At 43.2% G+C, this 20,457-nt stretch overlaps 1 protein-coding gene across 2 annotated transcripts in view; it reads left to right on the forward strand.

The window, feature by feature from the left end:
* POLA1 (DNA polymerase alpha 1, catalytic subunit) overlaps window positions 11,968-20,457 on the forward strand; it is a 307,592-nt gene continuing 299,102 nt past the window's right edge. For both annotated transcript variants that reach the window (XM_021080571.1, XM_021080572.1), the window contains exons 1-2: window positions 11,968-12,113; window positions 17,437-17,561. In XM_021080571.1, the coding sequence (XP_020936230.1) occupies window positions 12,071-12,113; window positions 17,437-17,561 (168 nt within the window). In that variant the 5' untranslated portion in view covers window positions 11,968-12,070. The remainder of the gene's footprint in view (window positions 12,114-17,436; window positions 17,562-20,457) is intronic.

Below are 20,457 nucleotides of genomic sequence, written 5' to 3' on the forward strand. Positions count from 1 at the left end.
GCTCCTGCGGCATATGGGAGGTTCCCAGGCTAGGGGTCTAATCGGAGCTGTAGCTGCCAGCCTACGCCAGAGCCACAGCAACGCGGGATCCGAGCCACGTCTGTGACCTACACCACAGCTCACAGCAACGCTGGATCATTAACCCACTGAGCAAGGCCAGGGATCGAACCCGCAACCTCATGGTTCCTAGTCGGATTCATTAACCACTGCGCCACGACAGGAACTCATCCTCATTCTTATCCCCCACGGATCATCCCTGAAAGAGGCTAGCATTAGACATCCGAGGTAAGCCATATTCCCAGAATGGGTTCCAGGCAGTAAACTAAAAGAAGGAAAAAAAAAAAAAGAAGCAAATCCTGTGCACATTATTTCTTCTAGAGTGAGTCACCAGGTCCACTGAAATGATGGCCCACCTTGACGCAGCACAGATTGCCTCAAACAGACGGTTTCTCTGAATCTAAACTAAAGCTTGGTTCAGCTGTCAGGAAGACATCACCCATCTCTATTTGTACTGTCCTGCTCATCTCAGTAATGGAAAAATCACTCTTGTGTCATCAAGGCCCAACAGTTCACAAGAGAGGCTTGTTTTGAAATTGCCTCTTATTGTCATCCATTAGAATAACAGAGCATTTGATTATATTTTCAAGCTTCTTGTCTCACATCCAAAAGAAGAATCACTGCCAATCTATTCCCTCAGTTAATTCCTGATCGGAGTAGTTGATTATTTGTCATATGCATGAGAAAGTTGAGAGGGTAGGTCTTGATTAATTCTGATTACAAAGCAAATAGCATGGTAAAAGGGCTACCAATACAACTATGTATTGTATTCTTACCAGAGACCTAGTTTGGTCAATTAAGCTGTTTACCTTTGGATTATGAAGGTGTCTATTATCTGAATGCTTACCGGTAGCTTTCTGGAGTCTTCTCTTCTTTTGGGAGCCTCTTGAACTACAATGGTCTCGGGAGAGTCCTATTAACAATTCCCTGCAGTCTACCACAAGGGGCGCTCCAGAGCTCTGAGAGTGGTGTCAGTGGGTGGAGCCTAGCTGCCCAGGCCTACATAGTTAGACATGGGTGGGCAACAGGTCTCCCATATGGCATTTTGTGTGAATTAGAAAAAGGTGCTTCTCCTCGAAGAAGCAGCCCCATTTGGTGAGCAAGGGGAGGGCTGGATTTCAGCCCTATTCTTACAGTCTGTGGGGAGCCTTTGGAGCCCCTGACACTCAGAGAAAAGGAGGCAGTTGGGGAAGCAAACTGTGTTATCTCTATCACAGGAGATGCACACCTGTATTGGAGAGATAAGTATCCTTGTGGCCCAGGAGGTGTTCTACTCTGGGAGACGTGGATGGTCACCTAGGCCTCAGCTTCAGAGTTGGCGAAATCACCCTCATTTTGCATGAATTCCCCAGCAGCATTCTGTTGGCTTTCTAGTACCTCACTAGTGGGCAGGATGTGCCCTGGGTCATGGCCTTGGGGGCCATGTTTAAGATGGCTCTACTTTGGGAGTTCCTGCTGTAGCTCAGTGGAAACAAATCCGACTAGTATCTGTGAGGATGTGGGTTCAATCTCTGGCCTTGCTCAGTGGATTAAGGATCTGGTGTTGCTGTGACTGGTGGTGTAGGTCACAGATGTGGCTCAGAACTGGCATTGCAGTAGCTGTGGCAGTGGCATAGGTCGGCAGCTACATCTCTGACTCGACCCCTAGCCTGGGAACCTCCATATGCCATGGATGCTGCCTTAAAAAAAATGGCCCCCCCTTTGGCTCTCCTCCTCTAAGGAGTCCATGAGATCATGGGGACAGGGTGCATGCCTGGAGACCCCCACCCCCCTTCTGGAACATTCTAGAATTCTCTGCCAAAATGTCCTCATCCTGTTTGCAGTGTGTGGCCTCTTCCTCAGGGCCACACTCCTGAGGAGTAACCTCACTGCAGAGATGCATAACCCTGGGCACAAGGGGTGGTCAAGCTTTTAGCAGGAAAACATGAACAGAATCTAGATATATGGGCTGGCCCCACCCTGTGGTGTGGTACAGAGGAGGGACTCTGGCTCTGCCCCCACCTCACACACACACACTCACAGTCTGTTAGCTTAATTTCAAACAATACAGAATTTAGATATTTAGACACATGATATATGGGCCTCCATTTTTTTTTCACTTTTTTTTTTTTTTTTTTTTTTGGTCTTTTTGCCATTTCTAGGGCTGCTTCTGCAGCATATGGAGGTTCCCAGGCTAGGGGTCTAATCAGAGCTGTAGCCGCCGGCCTACGCCAGAGCCACAGCAATGCGGGATCCAAGCTGTGTCTGCAACCTACACCACAGCTCACGGCAACGCCGGATCCTTAACCCACTGAGCAAGGCCGGGATCGAACCCGCAATCTCATGGTTCCTAGTCGGATTCATTAACCACTGAGCCACGACAGCTACTCCTGGGCCTCCATTTATATTCTTGTCCTGACCCCACAAATATTCAGTGCTGGCCCATCTAGAAGTATTCTAAATTACTGTAGAAATTAATGAATTAATTATCATTTCTGGTTATTTTAATTACAGTTAATTACAGGTAGTTTGTCATCAAAAGTCTGATCATCTCAATGTATGAATAATATTATTTCCTGAATCTAAGTGGCTGAGGGCTAGATTCTGGACTGAGGTGAAATAGTTTGTTCCTTCTAGCATGGTTCTAAGTATGAGTAGTTGCTTTGAAAATAATTGTTAAATGAATAAATCAATCCCTGCAGCATTTCGTTAAGTGACCATCATCCTTTGCTGTGTGAATGCCAGGTAACTGGGCTTAGAACCACTATGACTGATGAGTTCATCCAAGGTTATTTTGGGGGTCTTAGTCTTGAGATGAAGCCAGGGGGCAGATGAGATGGCAGCCTCTTTGGACCTGAAATAAAGCGACTACCTGTGACTCCCTGGCTTGTTGCTTTTCCTGCTCCCCTGGCATTATCTCACAACTGTTCTGAAAAAGGAATGCAAAGTATGAGCTTTGCATTTCCCAAGTATGGACTGAAAACACAGTCCAATGATATCAAGACATATCCAAATTCAAGTCTAGAATGTAGGCATTTTGCATATATTACTCTTTCCAGTGGATTTTCTTGAGCATCAACTTTGTGTCAAGCTCTCAACCAGGTGGAAAATGAAGGCAATTACAGAAGTACCAGTCTTCATGGAATTACAAATTAGTATATGAGGTGTGTTAAACTGAACATTTCCCTGACTTAAACAATCTATTTTACCACCCCTAACTCATCATTCTCTATTCCTTCTGCTCCAGCTTTGTTTTGCTTCATAATATCTACCGCCAAGGGACATATGCTTGTTGGTTTATTATCTATCTCTCCCAGCAAAACGGAAGGGCAGGGACCTCACTTCACTGCTGATATCCTCAGTGCCTGGCATATATTAAGTGCTCAATAAACATTTTGTCAATGAACAAATTAATTTGGCACCGAGGTTGCACTGTTTTCTTCTTGAGCTGTTTGGCTTTGAGGGGATAGACCGTACAAGGAAAAGCAATTTGATTTGACACTGGGAGGTACTCCTGAAAGTACTGGAGGCAACTAAGTAATTCTGAGGATGGTGTTTCAATCTGAAGAACAGCTGGTGTCAAACAAAAAGAAATGCACCGAGAAGTTGTAGGGAACCAAGACCTTCGGAATTTATTATCTTTCTTTTTAGGCACACAAGAGTTTTAATTTGCAGTAACTTGCTAAAACAACCAAGTTTCAAGCGAAGAAGAGTGTCTGTTGATCCATTTGGGCCATTAACAAAACTTCTCTAAAATGTGAGAGTGATAAGCCAAGTAACTAAGAAATTGTTTTTTTTCCTCTCACCTCATAGTTATTATTTTAATGGCTTTCTGGGGTTTTGCAGACATTTTTCTCCCTAACAGAAAAATTGACTTTCTGCCTGGTATAAAACTCAGAAGTGGACATGATCTATTTTGTAACTGCCTCTATCTTTCCCATGGCTTTTTGCTGTTTACCAGCAACCCTTTCATGATGTGTGTTTCATCATTTATGTGTTTGACCTGAGGGCCTGGCTCATTTTATCTTTGCCCTTTTCTTTTTCTTCTCCTCCATTCTTTCTCACCTACCAAACTTCAACTGTGAATCTGAAGTTATTTTGTGGGAAGGGGCTACAAGATTTCTAAGAACTTCGCCGGCAAACATTCCTGACTATGGACAATGCAACTGCATCGACTGGTGATTGTAAGAGAAATATGTATAGGTGTCCTGTGAAAATATATGAAGAGAACAACATGTAATACTTCCAAATTTCAATTGAAGAAAATGAACTCGAATGTCTTGAAATCAATCAAGGTAAGTTAAGAAATTGTGTGCAGAGGTCTTGGAATCTAACCCAAGATGCCAATTTAGAAATGGCTTTGCTTCTCTCCACACCAGGCTCCAAAGGAAAACAAAATATTGGCTGGCTTAGTAGAAGCATTTCAAACTCCTCTCCACATAAAGGACAATTCAGCAGAAGTGCCAAAGAAAGAAAATTCTGTTCCCACAGTTGTGCTACCTGCCATGGTTGAGGGGAGGGAAAGACAATCATCTGTTTCGGGCTGGCATTAAAATCTTAGATGGTAACGGACAATCGGAAATTGAAATTTAAAAGCCAGTTTAAAACATCATGAAAAACATAAAATACTTAAGGACAAATTTCATAAAATGTGCGGTAGGTGTGCATACTGAGAACTATAAAAGACTCCTGAGAAAAATTAACAAAAACCCACAAAAAGGGAGAGATGCACCATGTTCATAGTTTGAAAGACTGAATTGTTAAAATATTATTTTCTCCAAATTAATCTATAGATTTAATATAATCCCAGTCAAAATCCCAGAAAACTTTTTGGTAGAAATTGACTACCTGATTCTAAAAATCATATGGGAGGCAAAAGACCTCAATTAGTCAAAATAATTTTGAAAAAGAAGAATGATATTGGAGAACTCAGACCTCTTGATTTTATACTTACTATAAAGCTACAGTAGTCAAGACAGTTTGGTATTGCCATTAGTACAGACATAGATAAATGGAAGAAAAGAGAAAACCCAGAAATAGACCCACACATATGTGATAAAAGTGTCAAGATTCAATAGTAAAAAACTGTCCTTAGAAGAAATCATGCCCTTCATAACAGCATTATTAACAAAAACCAAAAGCTGGAAGCAATCAACATGTGGTGTATCTATCTATATATCTGTATCTCTCTCTATATATGATGGATTATTATTCAACCTTAAAAAGGAAGGAAATTCTAACACATGCTACAGCGTGGATGAAACTAAGGACATTACGCTAAGTGAAATAAGCCAGTTATGCCCCCCAACTCCTATGCGATTCTACTTACACGAGGTACCTAGAGCAGTCAAATTCATAGAGGCAGAAAGTAGGTGGTTATCAGGGGCTGCAGGGAGGGAGGAATGAGGAGTTATTAAATAATGGGCATAGAGTTTCAACTTGAGATGATGAAAAAGTTCTGGAGATTGGTTGTGCAATAATGTGAATGTACTTAACACTACCGAACTGTACACTTTAAAAAGGTTATTATTAAGATATTATTAACTGGCCTAACATTGTAAATCAACTATACTTGAATAACATTTTTTTTTTAAAAAAAGATCATTATTATTGGAGTTCCCATCGTGGTGCAGTGGAAACAAATACGACTAGGAACCATGAGGTTGTGGGTTTGATTCCTGGCCTCACTCAGTGGGGTGAGGATCCGGCATTGCCATGAGCTGTGGTGTAGGTCACATACGTGCGTGGCTCAGATCTGGCGTTGCTGTGGCTCTGGCATAGGCCAGCAGCTACAGCTCCGATTAGACCCCTAGCCTGGGAACCTCCATATGCCACTAGTGCAGCCCTAAAAAGACACACACACACACACACACACAAGATTGTTATTATTAAGCAGTGTGCTCAGCGTGCAGCAAATATGTCTCTTGTTTCAACAGTGTTCGGAACCAACAGACCCTGGGACATCCCTTGCTCCAGCGTCCAACCACCCTCCAACCTTTTTCCCAGTCTCAACCATCGGATCCCTCAGCCATCCTTGGTCTCTGAACCAGCCAACACCATTTTTCGAGCTTAGTTCTTCACTGAAGATCAAGCATGAGCTCCAAGATTCTTCAGAATTATTCCACCCAGATAGGAGCTGATCTGTGGGTCCCGACACCTACCTCCCTCTGGGCTTCTATTTCCACTGCGAAGACGTGGCCCTGGAGCTCCTGGGCCACTTCTGCAACTTGGCCGAGGTGAAGCGTGAGTTGGCCCAGCCTCTCTCGAAAATGCAAAACCAGCAGACCCCCCAGCTCTCTGCTTCCTGGGCAGCTGCTTCCTGGGTGAGCAGGTGAAGCTCATTGAGAAGAGGGGCGACCACCTGACCGACCACAGCAACCCGCCTGGTCCCTGGGCGGGGCCGGCTGGTGTCTATTTCAAAGGCTCACCCTCAAGCAGGACTTGGAGCCTCCAGTGGCCTTTGAGGAGCCCCTTAGGGGTCAGGGCTTCTGCTTGAAGCCCCTCTCTGCCGCCTCTAGGCAGCTTTTTAACCAACCACCCTGGAGCCCTCTCCCAAGCCTTGAACCAAAGGGAAACAATAAAGCTTTGCAACAAGAACAAAAATCATTATTACGATGATAAAATTTACATTGTGTATTAAATTTTAAAAGTGCTAGAACGATTTAATATCTACGTGGAAAACATGAACCTCTATTCTTATCTCACATCGTACACAAAATTTAACCAAGAAATAAATGGATCATAGATGTGGATGTAAAAGCCATAAGATTTCTAAAATAAAACACAGGAGAAAATCTGTGTGACCTTGGGTTTTGCAGAGATTTCTTAGATAGGACACAAAAAGCATGAACTGTAAGACAGGGAAATGGATAAACTGAACTACACCAAAAATAAAGAACTTTTACTTAAATAAAAATTTTAATAAAATTTTTAATTTTTAACAAGTAAAAAACTTTGAGTCTTTAAAGACAGTTAAGAAAATGAAAAGGTAAGCCAGAGTGTGAGAAAAGATTTGCAAAACATTTATAAAGGACTTTTAGTTAGGATGTATAAAAATTGTGGTAATTTATTAACTGGACAAATAACTCAAATTTTTAAAAATGAGCAAAATGAGCAAAAGATTTGCACAAATACTTCATCAAAGAACGTTTACAAGAGATGGCCAAGTGAATCTTACATGTAAAGTGCGTGGACGTTACACCAAGAAAACCATGGGTAAACAAAATCAATGACTTTTCTTAGACAAGAAAATTCTTAAAAAGAACTGAGAAAACAGGGCAAATTGCCATCCCCAAATCTGGAGAGATAGGCACATACAGATAATCACAGCTGAGATCTGCTTACCTGGAAAAGAAGCTTCTGGAACCATCATCTGGTGGGAACACTTAAATGGTAATCTTGATGAATTGCTGGAGGCTGTGCGTGGACTGGCAAGAAATTAAGAAATTCCTGGGGGAGGGGGCACTTCCATCAGATGGAGGACCACAACTTTTGTGTTTTTTTCCTCCAGGAACCCACCAGATTCACATCTTGAGGTTCCAAGAAAAATCCCCTGGGGGCTGTGGCAGGGGAAGAGGAAGAGTAACCATCAGGAAACCCTTCTAGAATATTCTCTAACACTAAGGCCTACTCTCCAGAGGAAAGGTTTTGTCAGAGGACAAGACTTTGTCAAAGGGTGATACTGCAATATTATCCCAGCTTGGGAAAGGGAATTTTAGCCCTCTCCAGCCTTCCTGTTTCAGCTGAGGAAAAATAAAAACAAGCACAGTCAAGAGGGGACAAGACTTCAAGGAAGTAGATTATAACTGCTGCAGTCAGGGAAAGGGAACAATATCAAAATACCAGTAGAAGAAAGAGAAAAAAGGCAGAAGAAACATTGGAAGTAATAGTGGCCAAGAACTTTCCAAAGAGTACATTAATATGACAAGCACAAAACCACAGATCCAGGAAACGCAGAAAACACCAAGCAGGAAAAATACCAAAACAAATAAGCAAACAAATTAAAACACACACACACACACACCCCTAAGAACATCAAAGTGCAAAAAAAGCCCATCCAAAACATAAACAAAAACAACCCCAAACCACCCACAAAACAAAAACCCCAAAACAAAAGATCTTGAAGGAAACCAGAGGTGGAGAGTAAGGGGTGGGAAATGACTTATAGAAGAGTAAGGATGAGAATTATAGTGGGCCTCTCAGCAGAAACCATGTAGTAAGTGTCCTGAGTCCCAATTTCCAATGTGTGAGTGGGTCATTTTCCCACAGTAACAAACAATTCTTGAACACTAGCAAGGTGTCACACAGGATAGGATGGAGAACTTGGAAATACGCACTATAAGGTACCTACATTACACAGAGAAAGGGAGTTCCTATTGTGGCTCAGGGGGTTAAGAATAAGACACAGTGTCCGTGAAGATGGGGGATCTATTCCTGGCCTCCCTCAGTGGGTTAAGGATCTGACTTTTCCACAAGTCGTGGTGTAGGTGGCAGATGTGGCTCAGATTCCCAGTTTCTGGGGCTGTTGCTAGGCCAGCAGCTGCAGCTCTGATTTGACCCCTAGCAGGGAAACTTCCATATGCCACTCTGCCAAAAAATAAACACAAAAAAATGGGAGAAAGGGGAAAGGAGAGAAACAAAGAACAAATTCATCAAAGAGAAGACACTTGCAAATACCCAAGAAGCACACAAAAGACACCCAACCACCATTAGTCATCAGGGAAGAGCAAGTTAAAACTCACAATAAGATACTAACACATAATCACTAGAAAGAAAATTAAAACAAAAACTGAGTGTTCCCATTGTGGCACAGGGGAAACAAGTCTGACTAGTGAACCATGAGGTTGTGGGTTCAATCCCTGACCTTGCTTGGTGCGTTAAGAATCTGGTGTTGCCATGAACTGTGGTGGAGGCTGCAGACTCAGCTTGGATCCTGCGTTGCTGGGGCTTTGGTGTAGGCTGGCAGCTGCAGGTCCGATTTGACCCCTAGCTTGGGAACTTCTATATGCTGCAAAAAAAAAAAGTAAACATATACTTAACACATGACTCAGCAATTCCACTCCTGTCTTTACCCAAGAGAAAGGAAACATGTCCATATAAAGATCTGCACACAAATTAGAGAAATGGAGAACAGGTTATTGCTTGCCGATGGGATAGGGGACCGCATAGGACAGGAGCAGATATGGCTACATAAGGGCAACATAAGGATCCCTAGAGATGGAAATGTCCTTTATCTTGACTGTATCAACGCGCATATCCGGTTGTGATATAATTTTGTGAGATATTGCCAAGAGGAGACACTGAGTAAAGGATATGTGGACTTTTTCTGTATTATTTCTCATAACTGCATGTGAATTTACAACTATCTCAAACATTTAAAAATGTCAGGCAGTCTACTACATGTAAAAAACAGACATTGATGGGAATTTTTAGAAACATTGTATTAAAGAGGTATAGATATAACATAGCAAGTCATCAAATGTGACCCACCATTGATTATATATGCCAATAGAGGGAAATGAAAATAAAGAACAATCAAGACATAATCTTTGTTTTTGATCTAAGGATAATATATATGGTTTTGAAAAGTGTCAGATGTACGCACATATATAACTTTTCAGCAGACTTACCTTGCTAGTAATGTCTGGTCTAGGGGGTATGTTCCTCCCCCACTTTCGAACACGACTTGTGTTTCCAGGATGAGCTTTTTAAGGAGATGATTATAAAACAAATTATCGACTGTGCTTGAACTATTAATGACTGGGCAAATTTGTCTCACTGGTGGAAATTATTCAGTAAATAGTTAAGGTCCAGGGGAAACAAAATGTAAGCTGTCTTTACTGTAGAAGGAACACAGAGGGTAGTATGATGAGCAAGGAGCGATGACTGTGGTCACTAAAACTTCATTTCCTAAACCCAAACCACAGAGACCTTCAGACTAGGGTTTCTATTGGTGACAGCTGCTTAACGATAGGGGTGGTTTCACATTGTTTCTAATAAAGCTAGTGCTGGCCTTGGATAAGTGTCTTTTAAATAACCTAGATATCATTCAATTCATAGGAAGTCACAGCAATAAATGCTGTAAGCTACTAAAGAGTCAAAGTCTTGAGAACAGGTGGGAAACGAGCCCTCCTTCCTCATGGAAAGAGGTGTGTCCAGGTATATCTGACCATGTATTGTTGGACTGGATATTTCTGTCCAGATTACTCATACTGCTGGTGACTCTGAAAGGTCTGGCAATACCTTGTCTAGACCACTCGTTCTCTACTTTGGCAGCAAAATGGAATCCCAGCCTCTGAAATTCTGATTTAATAGGTCCAGGGGGCATTGGAACTTTGAAAAACTGCTTAGATGATTCTAACTTGCAGCCAAAGTTGATAACCTCTGCTCTAAGTTTTATAGAACACTGGCCATTAGTAAATTAAGAAACTCTCATGCTGCCATTCTCTGCTAAAATTCACTATTGAATGGCCATGCCATCAATGTTCTAACTCATAATTATTTCTTAACTTTGTTCCAATACCTTTAATAATTTCCCAGAAGAATTCCGGTTTGCCAGTCCCAAGTGCTAGTTTATGCTGCTGATTTAAAAGATTCTGAAGCATTAGTACAGCTATTTGTATTTGGGGTCAGGCTTTTTTTTTTTTTTTTTTTTTTTTTGTCTTTTTGCTATTTCTTGGGCCGCGCTCCCGAGGCATATGGAGGTTCCCAGGCTAGGGGTCCAATCGGAGCTGTAGCCACCGGCCTACGCCAGAGCCACAGCAACGCGGGATCCGAGCCGCGTCTGCAACCTACACCACAGCTCACAGCAACGCCGGATCCTTAATCCACTGAGCAAGGGCAGAGACCGAACCCGCAACCTCATGGTTCCTAGTCGGATTCGTTAACCACTGCGCCACGACGGGAACTCCCGAGGTCAGGTTTTATTCACAATGACATTGCATGTTTATGCTATAAGCCAGCGCTCAATTATCACAAAAGATTTGCCCATTGGTCGATAATTCATGTCGAATCACTTGAGGGCATAACTTTGCTCTCTGAGGGGGCTGGGGGGAGCAGGACCAAGAGTATTATGCACAAGTGGATTTGCGAAAAGTGTTCAGATGCTTTGACTTCAATGGTAAAATGAATTCTACATAAAATGTTACTCAAAGATGGTTACTTCTTATTCTAAGTTCTTGGTTTAATTCGTGCTCTGTAAGATATACATGCACACGTCTCTGTTTTTATCGGCGAAAAATAAATAAGAAGCATACATTGCATGCACTGTACCATACACCAGTCTAATGCCCTTTCATAAGTTTGATATTTTTCAGAAGTCCAGGCCAGATGCTTTATCAATTTTTCTACGTTTTGAATACATGTGATTGTTTCCTCAGGGTTAGATTCAGGTTAAACACTATTTGCAAGAAGACTGTTAGGTGATGATGGCCTTTTTCCAAGTGCATCACATCAAGAGGCATCTAATTGCCTCTCGTTGGTGATGCTACTTTTGATCTTTTGGTTAAGTTGGTGCATATATCATAAATCACACAGCGACTGTGCTCGCGCTCAGAGAAGCAAAGTCAGGCAAGACTCAGAGTGCGCAGCAGGAGGCAGTCGCTTTCCCAGGCTCCTGGGAAACCGGTTCAACCACGCCCACTTTACTGCCCGCCCGCGCCTCTTTTCTCGGAAAATCAACCCTCAGAACCAGAGAGCCCCTACTCGAACGTGCTCAAATCTTTTCCCATTAGTATGGGTGCGCCTGCGCAGCGAGTCTCCAGGCAGCTCCTTTCCAGCGCCCGACCGCTCCCTTTTTCTGCTCTTCTCGGCCTCCCCCTCCGCTCTCGCTTTCCCTAAGGGGTCATCATGGGGCGCCAAACGCGCGCCCGCGGGAAGGCCGGGGGCGGGGCGCGGCGCGGCACGGCACGTCAGTGGCCTTCCGGGCGGAAGTCCGCAGCCTCCAGAGCCGCTGATTGGCTTTCAGGCTGGCGCCTGTCTCGGCCCCCGCGCCAGTTTCGGGCTGGTTGGCGCGGAATCGGGAGACTCCGGGACCATGGCGCCGGTGCACGGCGATGACTGCGACCTGGGGGCGAGCGGTGAGAGATGACCCCGCGCGCGGGGTCTCAGGTTGGGAGTGCGGGGGGCTGTGGCATGGTTATGGGTGGTGGGAGCTCTGTTTTATTTTCTTCTTAGGGAGGCGCGCGCCTGGGTTGTCCCGCAGGTCTCTTTGGGTGCAGACCTTGGAGGTCCCGGGCTGGAACCTATCAGGCATCGGACAGGTCTTCCCTGCAGGGCCTTTGGTCCTGGCAAACTCGAGCAATCCTCCTGCTGGGCTTTTTGTTGGAAGGCTGCCTCACCTTTGTCACTGCGGATCTCCGCACTTGCCTGCTTTTCTTTTTATTTCTTTTGGTGACTCTCATCCCACGTGCTCTGCAGGCACACCTTCATATGATTGGCCTCGGTGGGGCAAAATCTTGGCGGAAAGTATTTCCTTACTCCCGCCCCAGGTGTCCGCTTGAGGGCTGGGGCAGAACGGATGTGTGCCCTCCCCCTTTATAGAAACTGCTGGCAAGATTTTTACGCATTTTAACTAAGCGGGAAAGAAAGCTCTAAGTGCTGTCACCCAAAGATACAAATGCGTTTCATCTTTTTATGTAATGGATTTCTACTAAATGCATTAACAATTTTTCTTTCAAATTCTATGGAAAGTTCTTCAAGTGCCGCTTAGAAATAGTGTTCACAATCTAGTCATCTCTGGTGAAGCTTCTAAAAAAAAAGTGCATCAGTTCAGCAGCATTTCGGATACTCTGTATTACTCAGTTTCCAGTGATAATCTTCCGTTTCCAAAAATAGAATACAACAATGCAAATGGGTTTGTCTGATTTCTGATTTTTGAACAGTGCAACTGAAATGTGACTTCACTGAACTTCTACCTTAAAATCAGGTGCTTCACTCTCTTAGCTCAAGCGTCACATCTCCTGTCACTCAGATACATCACCATTAATGAGAACTTGCTTCCTAATCAGCTTCCTTTGCATTCACCTAGTTGTGAATCACGGATTTCAATTTGTTATTCTAGCCTCTCACTTTTTTAAAAAAAAAGACAATTTATTTTGGAGAATCAACTAGCCTGGATTACAAATGGGATGTAGGATGTGAGTACGTGAATGGTTTTTGTAGTCCTCCATCAGTGATAAGCCCTTTTCCTCACCCCCAAAACTATACGTCATCTGTGAACATCAAGAAATCACTCTTCGCAGGAAACTGTGCAATCTTGAGATCCCTCTTAAGTCATGGTGTTGATTAAGTAGTGCCTGGGGACTTGTGACTGGAATTTTTCCTTTAGAGCCGACCTTGAAAGATTGTTGCCTGAAAGATTGTTGCCTGAAAGACTGTTGCAGGCTAGTGTCTCTCTGCTTTGGGGGAGGGTGGGGGTACCCCAGAAGATAATTTTGAACCAGATATTTAAACTTTGCTAACTGGATTTTTTCATGTTTGTTCTTTTTTGCTAACTTACCTATTTGAAGCATTGGAGACATACTCCAAAACGGAAAGTTTAGGTCTTTTCCCCCCCTTAAGTATTAGAAGGCGGAATGGCAGTGAAAAGTTGAAAGGTGTATCACTAGTAGTTACTGTATATGAAAATGGATCAGGGAGAGTTTAATAATAGTAATTTTAAAAAAGCAGGAATTCCCGTTGGGGCTCATCGGATTAAGAACCCGACATAGTGTCCTTGAGGATGTGGGTTCCATCCCTGGCCTTGCTCAGTGGGTTAAGGATCCGGCATTGCCGTGAGCTGTGGTGTAGGTCACAGACACGGCTTCGATCTAGTGTTGCTGTGGCTGTGGTGTAGGCCGGCAGCTGTACCTCTGATTCGACCCCTAGCCTGGGAACTTCCATATGCCTCGAGTGCAGCCCTAAAAAGACAAAAAACAAAACAAAAACCAGAAAGCAGATACAGTGGTTCCTTCATATACCTATAGGTATAGGCGTTCTATCAGGCTTTGGTGTTAGAATGGACATGGTTTTTGTCTTCATGGAGTTGAGATGGTAAACATAATTATATGTGGTGCTGTATTGAGGCTCTCCTCAGAAAACTGACTTTGCTTAATTTTGCTTTCTAGAAGCTAGACCATGTTATTGCTGAGTGTGGGGTGGTGGCCTATGTGTGTGTGACTACCTTGCATCTGTGTACATACACACATACATTAATTGAGCTGCTTCTATATTACTGAGTACAAAGTGAGTCAAGCATCTTCATTTACTCCTTAACTTTATGAAGCAGACATGATTATCTTCATTTCACAGGTGAGGACCCTGGGGTTCTGCATTAGTCCTTAGGTGTAAGCTATAGGAAACAATTCTAGTTGATGCCAACAGGAAAGGAATTTCTCAGAAGGATATTGCAGTGTTCAGATACTCAAGAGGGCTAGTCTGGGAGCAGCTTGGCTAGGAACGGTGATTAAAATCATGCTGCAGAACTGATCCAGGGAGGAGGGTGTTGCCAACCATGTCCAAGCACTTGAAGTTACAGTTTGTACCGTGAGACATTGCTGGCTTTGTTGCTCCGGGTACTCAGGCCTCCTGTAGCGGTTGCAACCTCTAGAATCTTCCTTGAGCCCTTCCCCTTTCCTTGTCACCATAGCTTCTGACTTAAAGTCTGAGCAGGTGTTCCTAATTCGTAGGACCCCTTTTATTTGCCCATGCCCCAGCCCCAAGCATGTCTGGGAAGGATCAACTGCTTTTCAGCCTTGTAGAGGGATGTGGGCTCTGGATCTCATCAAGGCTTGTTGTGGGGGTGGGAGGATTTCGCAAACAGGTTCAGATGCTGGGCAGTTTAAAAGTTGACACCTGGCCATGGTGGCACAGAGAGCTTAACCGGTGGTCTCATGTTACCCAGGATATGGCAGAACTTGGTTGTGCTGCTGCTTTCGAATCTCCCATCCTCCCATTCACTCTTCGCTCTCCTGTCCAACTTTCCTTCTGCATTGGCTTCCTCTCGCTGTCTGAATACACCTTGCATTTTCATCCCTTTGTGCTTTGCCTCATGCCTTTTCCTTTGCTTGTGCCGCTTGTCGCTCTGTATTCTGATGGTGAAATTCTGTGTTGGAAACCTCCCCTGTGAAGCTTTCTCTGATTTCCCAGGCAACATTAATGGCTTTCTTTTCTGCTTCCTTAATACCAGGTTCTTACCTCTTACATGGTACCATCTTTATACGATGGTGGGAGCCTCAGGCCTTTATGCTTTCCTTGACTGGGAGTCCCTTGAGGACCAGCAGCTCTGTCTTACTTGTCATTGTACCCCAAACCCTTAGACTGGCACATTGTTGCCTGTGGAGTAAGTCTTTTTGAAGACCTGTAGAATAATTTTGTCAGAATAATCTGATAAAAGAGTCCAGGGCGTCTTGAGGGAATACCCTGAGGCCAACTTTTCCCTCTCAGTGGTCTTGTTCAGTAATCTCCTGGAGCCTTTTTGTGTCAGCCTGCTTATAATTTTTTGAAATCATTTGAGTGACACCCAAGATTTTGTGGCTGTCAGCATTAAGTACCTGCATTCTTTAATTTTTACTTAATGCCTTTCTGAAAATGGATTTAAAAGTCAAATGTGAAAGTCAAACAATAGGCTGAGATGTTACAAAGAGATTCCATTTCCAGAAAGCTAGGGAAAAAAATAGGATCTCTAATTATGCCACACCTTTAAGATATGGTTTTCAACAGTTTATTGCCAGCATTTGGTACATGTCTGTAAATTGCATCTTCTATTTCATTCAAACACTTAGTCAAACAGCTTCATGTTGTTATGAACGTTCCAGTGGGGTTGGAGCTTTTAGGATGCCTGTTATCAATACTTCCCCTTTTCTGTGCTCTTTTTTTTTTATAAAATAATAGCACCAAGTACAATAAGACACTCAATTTCAGACTTATGTGCCAGTCGTGGTGAGCATCAACTCATGGCTGCCAGGCGGCACTGTCTTGCTTGACTTGATTTTTCGCCAGCTGGTATGTGAAAGTCTCCATTCTGTGGATGAAATCTTTTCAGTATGTGTTTATGATGATCAAAAGCATGAATAATTCAAAAGTTGAATGAATGACCACTGAGGCCCTCGGGTACTTCACTAATTTTCCACAAAAGATTTTAATCTTTGTAATTTTTTTTTTTTTTTTTTTTGGCCATGCCAATAGCATGTGGAAGATCCCAGGCCAGGGATCAAACCCAAGCCACGGCAGTGACAACACCTGGATCCTAAACCCACTGTGCCACAAGAGAACTTCTTGATCTTTGTAATTTTTGACTGTCATGCTCTAATGTCGCAGCCAACTGCTCGAAGCCTGGAAATCAGTGGTAGAATCAAGAATCTCCTCAGAGCCATCTTCGTTACATTCTCCTGATTTATCCTTCCTTTGAAATTCTAGACATTTTATCTGAACCTCTTGTTAGGGTATGCTTTACTTCTAAAAATTGTTTTAGAGTTAGTTGCTACTTACTGGCTTACCTTGTTTTATGGTGCTTTGCTTTATTGCAGTTCACAGATACTGTGGTTTTTTTTTTTTTTTTAAACAAATTGAAGATTGTGGCGCCTCCGCATGAAGCAAGTCTACTGGCGCCATTTTCACATTGATGTTTGCTTATTACTTCATTTGTCTGTATCGAATTTTGGTAATTCTCACATTTCAGATTTGTCATTATTTGTTAGAGTGGTCTGTGATCAGTGATCTTTCATGTTACTACAAGTCACCGAAGGCTCAAATGATGATGAGCATTTTTTAGCAACAAAGTATTTTTAATGGAGGTATATACTTTTTTTTAATGACATAAGGCTTTTGCACACATAATAGACTCCAGTATAGTGTAAACATAACATTTATATGCACTGGGAAACCAAAAAAAAAAAAGAAAAAGAAAAAGAAATTCGTGTGACTCACTTTATTGCTATCGCGACACTCACCTTATTGGTGGTGGTCTAGGACCCGAACTTGCCTTTGTGTCTTGCAGAGCGCCTGGTACTTTGCAAAGAGAGGGTGCTCCTTAAAGCCTTTCAAATGTTTATTGATGGAATACAAAATGAATTGTCCTCTTATAGCTACTTATGGGCTATCATCACCAGTGGAAAGGTTACTGATCTCCCTTCTTTAGTGTCTCCAGGGAATATCAGTTGAATTTGGAGTTTTTCTCTTTTTGGAGGACAAAAATAACAGTTGTTGCTTCAGCTGAAAATTTCTGAGGAGCCATGGGAACTGGAGATTCAGTCCTGAGCTTGTAAATTATTTACACCGGAAAAAGTATACATTTGTGTAACATGAACATTGTATACTACATGAACATTGTATATTACTATTGGCTAAAAACTATTGCTTTGTTTTTGAGGGAAGATGGCTGACAGTTTTGTAACATCTCATGCAAATTTGGCTTTTCTACAGCTATGTCAGATTCAGGGAGTCTTGCAGCTTCGCGATCCCGGCGAGAGAAGAAATCCAAGAAAGGGCGACAGGAAGCTCTAGAAAGACTGAAAAGGGCTAAAGCTGGTGAGAAGTATAAATATGAAGTAAGTAACCATTTTTCTTTTTTTTTTCACTTGTAGTTCATCTGTTTCATAGCCTGTAGCTAATCCTTTGTCCACTTTGTCACTCATTAGAAATATGCATTTATTTCAGACTTCTTATAACAGTAATTTTTAAATACTGAGCACATATGGGCATGAAGTAGATTTAGATGATGGGTGATTACTCAACCCTTAGAGTTCCTGTGAGACACTTTACAGATGCTTTTAAAATTTAGAAATTTGGAGTTCCTCTTGTGGCTCAGTGGTAAGGAACCTGGCTAGTATCCACGAGGATTCGGGTTTGGTCCCTCGCCTTGCTCAGTGGGTTAAGGATCCAGCATTGCCATGAGGTGTGGTGTAGGTCGCAGACTTGGCTCAGATCCTGAGTTGCTGTGGCTGTGGTGTAGGCTGGCAGTTACAGTTCTGATTTGGCCCCTAGCTTGGGAACTTCCACATGCCTTGGGTGTGGCCCTAAAAAGACAAAAAAAAAAAAATCTGGAATTAAAGTAACTATATATTTTTCATTTTTAAGCACACTGCATCTCTGCTAAGTTCCATAGCTTTGTTGGGGGAACTTAGAGATGCCTTTACTTTACTCACAAGGTATTGAACAGTCTAGCTGAGCTCTGCTTCTTCTTAGAGAGAATTATTCTTCCTCATCTCTTATGCGTGGGGAGCGTGGGAGGACTGGACCTTCCCTCTGCTGTGTACTGCGTGTAGGATAGAATGTGATGACCTTTTGGCTCTTTCCCTCTACCCATTGTTAATGGGCTGCAGGTAAAAAAAGCAGAGTGGGAGTTCCCGTCGTGGCTCAGTGGTTAACGAATCCAACTAGGAACCATGAGGTTGTGGGTTGATCCCTGGCCTCACTCAGTGGGTTAAGGATCCAGCGTTGCTGTGAGCTGTGGTGTAGGTCACAGATGCGACTCGGATCCCGAGTTGCTGTGGCTCTGGCGTAGGCTGGCAGTAACAGCTCCGATTGGACCCCTAGCCTGGGAACCTCCATATGCCGCGGGAGCGGCCCAAGAAATGGCGAAAAGACAAAAAACAAACAAACCAACAAAAAACAACAGAGCAGCTACCATCCACACAGCATTGTCTAGCTTCAACTCCAGTGCCCCAGCGTTTTAACTGCTTTGGGGCTAGAAAGTGATTAATTAATACTAAAATAATAATAAAAACAGCAGCCAGGGAGTTCCCGTCGTGGCGCAGTGGTTAACGAATCCGACTAGGAACCATGAGATTGCGGGTTCGGTCCCTGCCCTTGCTCAGTGGGTTAACGATCCGGCGTTGCTGTGAGCTGTGGTGTAGGTTGTAGACGCGGCTCGGATCCAGCGTTGCTGTGGCTCTGGCGTAGGCCGGTGGCTACAGCTCCGATTCAACCCCTAGCCTGGGAACCTCCATATGCCGCGGGAGCGGCCCAAGAAATAGCAACAACAACAACAACAAAAAAGACAAAAAGACAAAAAAAAAAAAAAAAACAGCAGCCAAAGCAGTTTTTCAGCTGACACTGTTCTGAGTGCTTTTACGAATATGTTCATTTATTTAATCCTTCCAATAACCGTATAAAGTTAGGTAATGTGATTAACAGCATTTCACAGCGGAGGTATCTGAAGTCACAGTGGCAGAGCCTTGACTGGAACCCACCCAGGCAGCCTGGCTTCAGAGTATGTATGTTTAGCCATGTCCTATTCTATATGGGGCCATTAAGCAAGTGGCAGAGGATTTTTGTTGTTTGGAACCTTTCATTCAAGTTAAGTGCATCAACCAGATCATAAAGGGTTGCTAAAAGGATTACAGTAAAATAAGAGTAAGGCGTTTTGAATGTAAATACTTCTATAAGGGTGTTCTGTGGGGCATTTCTGATGTTGACACAATGTGACTGATTTCTCATTAATCACTGATGTTAATGGCATGGCTGGAAGAGTTCATGCCGAGCAGTAGCAGTGTTTTTATACTGAGTCAAAATGACTTTTTTTTTCCTCTCTTTGTAGGGCTGCAAATGTGGCATATGGAAGTTCCCAGGCTAGGAGTCAAATCAGAGCTGCAGCTGCTGGCCTACACCACAGCAACACCAGCTCCGAGCTGTGTCTGTGACTCACAGCTCATGGCAATGCCAGATACTTAACCCACTGAATGAGGCCAGGGATCAGATCCACATCCTCATGGAACTAGTTGGGTTCATTACTGCTGAGCCACAATGGGAACTCCTCAAAATGATTTTGTTTTTCTGTTTTTTTTTTTTTTTTTTTTTTTTTGTCTTTTTAGGGTTGCACCTGGGGCATATAGCATTTCCCAGGTTAGGGGTTGAATCGGAGCTGTAGTCTCTGGCCTACACCACAGCCACAGCAACACCAGATCCAGTTCACATATGTGACCTATGCCACAGCTCATGACAATGCCGGATCCTTAACCCACTGAGCAAGACCAGAACCTGCGTCCTCATGGATGCTAGTCAGATTCGTTTCTGTTGAGCCATGACGGGACCTCCCCCAAAATGATTTTTAAAAATAGTTTTCTGGTGTCCTCTTTTTTGTTTGCCCCCATGGCATATGGAAGTTCTCAGGCCAGGGATTGGATTCAAGTGTCATCTGAAGCAATGCTGGATTTTTAACCCATTGCTCCAGGCTGGGGATCAAACTGGTGCCTCCACAGAGACAAGCCATATCATTAACCCCCTTCACCACAGCAGGAACCTCTCTGATGTCTTTTTGATAGTATATGAATTGCTTAAATGAGAGACAGAATATGCCTAAGAGACTTCAGTCAGCAAAAATAACCTTGCCACTTCCCTCTCCCCTCGAAAAGAAAATTGGTCAGTACAGTAATATTAATTGGACTTGTTTGTGTATGGGTTCTCAAAAAACTTAATTTGATAGGACCTGTAATTTCTGTTAAC

The sequence above is a fragment of the Sus scrofa genome, chromosome X (assembly GCF_000003025.6).
Source record: "Sus scrofa isolate TJ Tabasco breed Duroc chromosome X, Sscrofa11.1, whole genome shotgun sequence".
NCBI classification, from domain to species: Eukaryota; Metazoa; Chordata; class Mammalia; order Artiodactyla; family Suidae; genus Sus; species Sus scrofa.